Here is a 9,277-nt window from a genome sequence, read left to right as displayed (position 1 = left end):
AGGATATAGAATAAAGAATGTGGAACATAGACCATTTACCATAGAATATAGAATCTAAAATATAAAAAATAAATACTGTAGAAAATTGAATCCTAGGGTATATATAATATAGGATAATAAAACGAGAATAAAAATAATAGAACATTGAATATAAAACAGAGTACATAACATAGAATATACGATTAATGCATAGAAGGTAGAATTTAAAATATGGAATATAGAATATAGGATACAGGGGATATAGATAAAAGAAAGTAGAACGTGGAACGTAGAATATTAAATAAAAAGTGCAGAATGTAGAATATGGAGTATGGAATATAAAATATAGAAAATAGAACATAAAATATAAAATGTAAAGAATAGAACATAGAATGTAGGATATAGAAAATGGAATAAAGAGTATCGGATATAGGAAAGAGAATATTGGATTGGAATATTGAATACAACACACTATATAGAGAATATTAAATATAGAAAGCCGAATGTAGATTATAGAATACAATGTATAGAAAATGGAATATAGAATGGAAAATGTAGAAAAAAGAATAAATAAAATCGGACATAGAAAATAGAATATGGAATATTGAAAATAAAATATAAAAAACAGAACATAGAACAGAGAATATAAAATGTAAAGAATAGAATATAGAACGGAAGATATTGAAAATATAATATGAAATATGGAATGCAATGGAATGGAAATGTGTTGCTAGTGCTCAATGTCTTTTTTTTAGTCTAAGAATTCAATTCATTAGTCTAAAATTAAAATAATAATAATAATAATAATAAAATATATTACCTCAAGTATGGAAACGTAGAATATAAGACAAAATATGAAAACATAGACCATAAGGCAGAATATAGTATATAAATTAAAATAGTACAGAACATAGAACATAGGATATATATGTAATATATAGTATGCAATATGTAACATATCTAATAGTGTAAAGATTATACAACATAGAGAGTAGAATGTAGAGCATAAGATGTAGGATATAGGAAATTCGGTATAGGGCTTACAGCACGGAATATAGGAAATATGTAATAAAATATAAAATATAAAAAATAGAACATGAAGTTTAAAAAATGGTGTGTAGAATATATAATACGATATAGAATATCAAATACGGCGTCGCAATAGTGAACATAAAGTATATAGAATATAACATATGCCGCAGAGTAAATCTATCTTGAAGAGCTTCTATTTTGCGCATTTTCTTCAGCGTAGAAGGTATAAAAGTAAGAATCTGTAGCAATCTAATAATTTACTGAATTCAGCAATAACAACTCTAAGAGGACTTTTGTTGTTATAAGAAAATGGAGAGATAGGTGTGGAAGTATCAGTCTACCGCTAAACGTATGGTATATAATTTAATTTCCTCAACCACCAATATTATTGCAAATACCTTCAGTTCACTATATCCTCCCTGTTTGCTAATCCTAAGTAAGTTTTTAAAAAGAAAAATTTCCACACATCCCTCACATGTTTCTTTTAATGCTCTGATACCTCGGATGATTTTGAAACGTCAAACCCCTTTGCTGAATACTTCCGGCGAAACTTTTCGATTGCTAATTCCGATTTATCAGCAAACTACCCATATCGGATAACTACTTTAGTTTCAATTCCTAATTTGCTTATTTCTAAAAATGACGTTTTTAAAAGGTTGAGCTCTCTTAAATACAATTACGCTCCTGGACTTGATGGAATTTCATCGTGTGTACTTAAATCTTGCGCTGTCGAGTTATGTGGCGTTATCTCAAAGATTTTTAACCCGTCCTTCAAATTAGGTGTTTTCCCTGTGTGTTGGAAGAGTAGTTTCCTTATTCCTATTCACAAAAGTGGAAGTGGACAACTCGTTGAGAACTACAGGAGCATAGCCAAGTTGAGTTGAGTCTTGCGTAAGCTCTTCGAGCGGATTGTGACTCAGCTTTTGGCCTTTGCCATTAATTCGTATATTTCACCACACCAGCGCGCTTTACCTATGTCGTAAGTCATTATGATTCGAAAATTAATTGTTGTTTACCGTTATCGGTTTGTAATTTGGCTCTGTACTGGTGGTAGGTGTGAGTGGCTCAATGCTAGTTGTGTTCATGCTTTTTTCTTCTTTCTTTTTTTTTCTTTTTATTATACTTAGGCTAGGTTTTAATAGTAATTAACATAAGATTTACTTTAAGAGTCAATTGAACTCGACTGTCAATATGTTTTAGTTGAGTTTCATCTATAATTAAATAAAGTAGATAAATAAATAATAAAAAAAAAAAAAGATAAAATAGGCTTTTGCACTAGCTCAAGATATATATCTGATTTTGCTGCCCGAGGGGGTATTCCATCCAAATAAATCCCTTCTAGAATAGTAGTCCACCCAATCAAAAACTTAGTACCACGACACAAAGGGGCGTGTCCTAGTGTTATATACACTCTTGACTGTACACGGTCGCTTGATTTATTCGTTTATATTATTATGTCAAATCGAAGTTATACGGCCTTGACAGCCGCTCTTCGTAACTATTTCTCCATATTAAAAGAGGGATAATGTTTATCAAATGCCTTGTCATATATTTTCTATGCTTAGCTAACCGCTCTTTTTATATTTATTAATGCCTTAAGAATAGCTTTAATTGCCGCATATATTAAAAAAGGATACAAATATTTTTTTTTTTCCGTTAAATTTGTTAACAATAAAACAACGCTTTTATTACATCACGATCTCGGTACAATTCAATACTCAGTTAATTTTAAAGAATTTATAGAAGAACTTTGGGATGGTAACCGTGTTCATCGGCAGTGTAAACTACTTGAACATGTTTGCCATGGGGATCAACGAATTCGTATTCGCCCTTAACTAGCCAGTTCTCTTTGTCGTGTAAAACACCTTCTTGCAGGGCTTTAATGTGATTGGTTAGCTCGTATTCGTATTTGAAACTGTCGGGATTCACTTCTTGATAGCTGTTAACAACATCAGCCTCTTCGTTGGCGTAGGCGACAGCCAAAAGACAAGCCAAGACAATCTAGACCGTAAAAGAGCAAAACAAAAAAAAAAAGAAGAGCTTAGATGAAACCATTTTATATCCTTTAGTGGCTTTCGCTTACTAAACTTACCACGAATTTCATTTTAATTTTGTTTTGTTTTACTTTGTTTGCACACAGTCCAACTGATACCGTTTTGTGATTGACGCTGCACTATTTATACTTGAAATTTGTTTTATCAAAATATTATTTTTTTTTAAATAATGTTCCAAAAAATAAATGAATTTTAATGAATTTCGTTTTGATTTGTTATTGTTTTCAACACAAAACAAAACAAAACCGAAAAAAAAAAAAATCTCGGCCTGTTTTGAACCAGAAATATTAGCTTTAGTCTCTCTATAAACGTAATAATGCGAAGAAGACGGTTATGCAAAAAAAAAAAATATACATAAATAAAATAAAATAAATAAATAAAAAATTATCAAATAAAAATTTCAAGCATTACCGGTTAATATGTGAACATTTTGTTATGCGATTAGTTTATAGCCGGGTTAGATGATACGAACACATGAATACATATAAGGTATGGTGCACAAGCATATATATATATATATATGTATATATATATGTATAGCAACGCTCACGTCAGAGTGATAGAATCTTTAAATTAGATGAAAACGCGGAATACTGACTAACATTGACCATACATTGGGGCATTGTTTGATTTTCTCAAGGTGTGTTTTATTTTTGGTAGCCAATTAATCAAACTATAAATGATTTTCGGAATATCGAAGCCAACTAAAGTTAATTTAATTATTATTATAATTTTAGAGTCTTCTCTTAATATGCATAAATTATATTAACCTCTAACACACCTTAGTAACAGCTGCTATACATAACGTGTGAAGTTATGTGCATATTATAAAAACTTTGTTTAATTGTTAGGCGAGCATCTTCAGTTTAGTTCAAGAACCCTTAAAGTGTTGTGTTTTAAAAAGCCTTAACTCCTCTATCAGCCGTCTTCCTCCAAAGAAAGCTTCTTGAAGACAACGTCTTTTACAATCGTAGTCTAAACAATTCAAATGCTTACAATCTCTTCGAGATCTATCTTTGATGCTACAAACTGCAATCAAAGTGTGGAATACGTAAAGCATTTTGTTAGTTACATTCCTACAACTAACCAACTTGTAAAGCATTCTCGTTGCTAAATCCTGAGGTTGTGATCAACCTACAAAGATTACTTTCAATTAACTCTGCAACAGTCAAGTCCAGATATCTCTAGTAGGAAAACTTAACCTCACGATGCCTGTGGACATTCGGGTTATTCATGAGAGAATTAGCTTTCCCCGGATTGATTTGAAGTGTATTGTCAATAAACCTACTCTGGGGAATGTTGAAGGCTATCATAATCTCTAATGATTCAGTCAGCATTCACTGCGACAACTACAAGATTCCCTGCCTAAGACGTTTATGTGCACAGCAATATATAGTGAGTGGGTTTTCAATTTGGACTACAAAGCCTTTAGCCTTAGTTTACGCGACCGTAGTCACACTTGCCTTTGGATTTACCATACAATTGTTATTAGCCGAATCGAAACTAACGTTTCTCAAGATATACATGCTTCGGTGGTTATAATTGACATGGCCTGCTCCATGCACTCGACTACTGCTACTTCAACTTACCTGCCAAATCAACTGTGTCCGGCCAGTCTGTAAAAGAAGAAGTGCCTTTTTTCATAGAAAATAAAAGTTCTTGCAGTGAACTATCTGTGAGCTGTCTATGTTGCAAAATTATATATAGTCAATCTTTAAACTCGTCTTCATCGGCCAATGATCGCTGCCCAGGATCACTACGTAAAGGTGAGTGTTTAGGCACGTCTATGCTGTGGGTGTTAAACATAGCTTATCATCCAATATTCAAGTACAGTAGAGTCCTTTATAACCCAGTTGACTCGCTCCGCGCTTTACTTAGATTATACATATAAATGAATTAATTAGTTATATTTTTAAAAAAATTTCTTTAATAATCGGGCTTCACACACTACATACGGCAAGAAGTTTTACGACCATTGCATAACAAATGTTTTTTTCTTAAGAGAGAGAGAGAGGGAAAGAAAAAGGGAAAGTGTATAAAAGTTGATCAATACATATTTTCTGTCTCCTTAATCTAGTGCGTTATACGAGTTTCCTCATTCCCGCATTGTACAAAGTCGGCTTATATGAAGACGTGTTGTAGGGCATTAAGCAGTAAATTCATATCCGCTACAGATTTTAAGCGTTTTTTCTTTTTACTGTCATTTTCGTCGATTGTTCACGATCACGATCACGAGCTGCTTTTGCTGAATGTTCTCACTAAATTTTAAGAATATCCGCCATCAGTTTTAATCCTTTGGCTTTGCGGGTGTCGTTGTTGGCAGATCATCCGCTATAAATATGCATAAGAAGTTTCAATCTTTTTTTCTCTCACACGCTCAATTTTTCGAGGCAACTTCTAAGTCTTAAGTCTATCCAGAATTCCCAGCGCTAAGAGTTTTAAAAGAGAAAAAGGTTGGCGGCAGTCACGGAGTTGTGTAAGCGATCAGTAGGTGTTTTTGCTAACCGAGCACTTGCTTTCGGTATGACCGACCACATATCAATTGTATTTGAAGGACGGTCTACCTAGGAACTCAATCGGGATATGCCGCCGCACTGACTTAACTACTTGGTTATGCGGTGGTCTTGATTGGCTGAACCATTGAACAACTTTTATAGCCGGTTTGTGCTAGAGTCTTGGAAAAATGAACATTTTTCTAGCTAAGATCGGCGCCAGTTGTTTTTACATCAATATTTTAAAAAAATATGAATGAAATCTGAAATCTGTCTGTTGGAGAGTAAGGCAAGTCAAGGGTGCGGCCAAAGAGATACTGTTAAGCAGAATGGATTTTCGCGAGAGTTGCTGGTGCGCTGTCATTTTGATTTAATACACTTTTTATAATGAAATTCAAAAAATGTAGGCGAACACCACTTACCTCAATTTACGTTGAGTTACTTTTATAACTTGCTTAAGTAAAGCAAAAAAAAAAAACGACAAAATTTAAAAAATGCGAAACAATAAATTCAGGATGCAACAGTTTGTCACCAAATCAATGTTAATTTTATGAAACAGACTGCTTCTCATCTCTAATTCTCTAATTCATTAAGCATATCTCCTAAAGACCATCTTCTTCCATAATATTTCTGCTATGCGTTCCTGTTACTGTTCCTTTATTATTCTTGATATTAAAGTCATGAACATAAGGTTGCAATTGCTTTACCCGTAGACCTGATTACTAAATAGATTTTTAAAGGTAATGAGGAGTAAAGTTTGCAGTTTATCGCATTTTTTATTTAAAAAATGCAAATTGATATTTTAGTCATCTGGTCGCCCTACGTTACGTTCTTTCCCAAAAACATGTAATACATTGCATGCATAAGCGATTGTATGTATGTATGACGCAATGGAGCCAAGACAATAAAAGTCAATATCAATGACAACAGATTTATATAAAACTTCATACAATTGCCGCATATATGGTAGGCGCAGCAGGAACAATGAATTCTAAGATTAAAGATATGGCTCCAAAAAAATCAAAAAACAGAAATAACATTAGAGTTCGACCGTATTTTTCGAGGTACCCTAAGCAAAGCTTTTGTTTTCTTTGTGACAGTTTTGGCAAAGATGAATGTACAATGGCAGACAGACGAATTAGTAAACATGGCTAAAATGAGCATAAGTTTCGCACTGATGAGGAATTTGCACTTTATTAGATCTTCTATGCTATTACCGGAATAGCAAACCACTGTTCGCTCGTAGACTAACCAGATATAATATTTTTATACCCTACATCACTTGTGGTATTCAAGAAGTTGAAATAGACTCAACTATTTTGTATCCTTCCAAGCTTGTCCGTCCGTCCGTCCGTTTGTTATTGTTCAACCTAAATGTCGCAGTTTTTGATACATTTGATGTGTTTTGGTCCAAGGACGAACGCGATTGTCATGGAAAAGTCATTATAAGAATAATCGTAGCGTTGTGTAGGGTATTTAATAATGGGCGTTGGCTAACTATAATATTTTTATTTCTTCTGCTTAAAGACTTGAATGTGTTTGGAAAATTATTGCTCCACTCATCTGGACGTTCTCTTCTTTTAAGACGCAGGTTTGGTCTTCTTCAAGAAGTTTAGTGGTTTAAAAGTCTAGGTATTCAACAGTTTTTGTATGTAGATGCTTATAATTCTAAAAGTTGAGTGATTGCTATATTTTGAATCTACATATCCGGACTTCAATAAGCCTGATAATCAGCAGGATCCGATAACTAAAAATCGACTGAGTTCTGAACCACTGCAAATCTAGAAGTTTAAGCTTAGACCCCCGACATCGAAAGCTAAAAGTGTAGGCGTCGAGAACTCTAAAGGTTTACAACTTTTGAAATTTAGGATAGAAGGAATATTTAAACAGACGCTAAAGTTACAGACGCTTGGGAATTTAGTAGTCTAGTGGTCAAGTAGTCAAAACATACATAAATATATATTCATGAATACACATTTATATGTGCGCACGTAGTTGCTACGGAGTCTACCGCTTGGATCCTTGCTTAACAAAACCCACGACCTCTTCATACCGATTCCCGTATTATTAGACACAGAATGCGTTACCAAACTTTAAAGCATATAGAGATGTATTGTGAGGTAAGTGTTACTTATAACCTACGGGCTTATCACCTATTACTGAAGTTAATATAACAATTTTCAGATGTTACGAGTAATCTGATAAAATTAATATACTCTCCATAGAGATAATAGAGTCAAACGAATAAAATAAATGAAGAAATAAAAGAGCTGAGGTATAGTAGTAGTTACTACGATAATATTTTTGAACATATGTTTATATCGTCTCATCTGCCCCAATGGGGGCATTCATCTATAGGCAGATCGCATACATGATTGTTGTAAGCAAATTTTTTTTTAGTTTAATATCGTTACCATAAGTTGAGAACAATGGAACATCATCATTAACGCGACGAGTGTGATATTTTGACAGCATATTAACAAATAAATAATCAATTAAATCTTTTAAATGACAAAAAGTAAAAAGAAAAACGTAAAATATCATAAACAATAGATATTCAATTGTCAAACTAAATGCATGTTAAATGTCGCTTTAAGCTCACGAAAGAAACATTCTTAAGATATCTGTGCTCCGACGCCTGTTGGCCTGTATGTGTGTGGTTTCCACATCATTTCGAAAAGTCATCAAATATCGATGTGTTCAATATGAAGCCTAATAATAGTTGTAACGATTGTTATTGTTGCTATTGAACGGTGTCTTTTCAACTTTTTTTTTTTTTTCTTCACGCTTTTCGCTATGCATCATATGCTGACTGAATTGGTTGCATTTGCCAGATGCTTTTCTTTTTTTTTTTCGTTTTTTTTTTTTAAAGAGCACTTGATTACCTTTGCTTGTTATTATTGCATTTAATTTTATTTTTATAGTTTCTTTTGCTTGTTTGCTCTTTTTTTTCTTTCAATATTAGTAACTCCCGTAGAGGGACCTTCTCGTTTAGTCGAGTGCATGTGAATGAAGGCGGATTTAATTTTTTTTCATTTTTTTATTTTTCATTAAGCTACGATGACCAACACTTTGTGTTTGTTACATTAGCTGCTCGCGAGTGAATCACTTAAGGTTTTAAAAATATATTAAAACTGCTTACGTGCTTATGGAAATTCGAAATGATTTATTAACTAATTTTATTACAAACAAATTATAGTCAACTGAATAAGTAGTGTATTGATATTCTTAGACGAAAGCTTCCCTGATAGCCGCGATACTATTTCGATTGTTACGAGATTTTCCCCGTGACTCTAGTTTATTCGGAAGCTATTCAATTATATGTATGTGTATACAACTCAGAGAACATTTAAAATAATTTGAAGTAATGAATAACTTGCATGCCTTGAAGGCCCATTGATCGGAAGATCGGAGTATTCCGAAAGAGTAGCCTTTTCCTTCGAGGTGGATGAAGTGGGTGGCGGTCAATTGCATCAAGTGTCTAAGATCGAAGTGAACTATTCTTAAAAGAAACTCAACGAAATTAGGCGGCATTTCAACTCTATGTCCCTACACTCTAATTGGTCAAGAAGCAGAACCTAGCATTACTTTGTCAGATTGTCTCGCAATCCGTGCCTCGATGTACAATCTCGCCGACAGGTTAGCCTATTATACATGATAACGTGGGTTTACCAGCTGACGAGATAAGATAAGATAAGATTATTAACTAGCAAAGTGACT

General features: G+C 33.3%; 1 protein-coding gene across 1 annotated transcript; it reads right to left on the bottom strand.

Annotated features, from left to right (window-relative positions):
- Window positions 1-2,653: 2,653 nt before the first annotated feature.
- Window positions 2,654-3,162, bottom strand: LOC119635965 (larval cuticle protein 9). Its single transcript, XM_038031018.1, has 2 exons — window positions 3,104-3,162; window positions 2,654-3,012 (listed from the first exon to the last, which is right to left on the bottom strand). Exons 1-2 carry the CDS (start codon window positions 3,113-3,115, stop codon window positions 2,749-2,751), a joined length of 276 nt encoding a protein of 91 aa, XP_037886946.1. The 5' UTR covers window positions 3,116-3,162; the 3' UTR covers window positions 2,654-2,748.
- Window positions 3,163-9,277: the final 6,115 nt, after the last annotated feature.

The sequence above is a fragment of the Glossina fuscipes genome, unplaced genomic scaffold (assembly GCF_014805625.2).
Source record: "Glossina fuscipes isolate IAEA_lab_2018 unplaced genomic scaffold, Yale_Gfus_2 27, whole genome shotgun sequence".
Lineage (NCBI taxonomy): Eukaryota > Metazoa > Arthropoda > Insecta > Diptera > Glossinidae > Glossina > Glossina fuscipes.
This window is presented reverse-complemented; position numbering and strand designations above follow the sequence as displayed.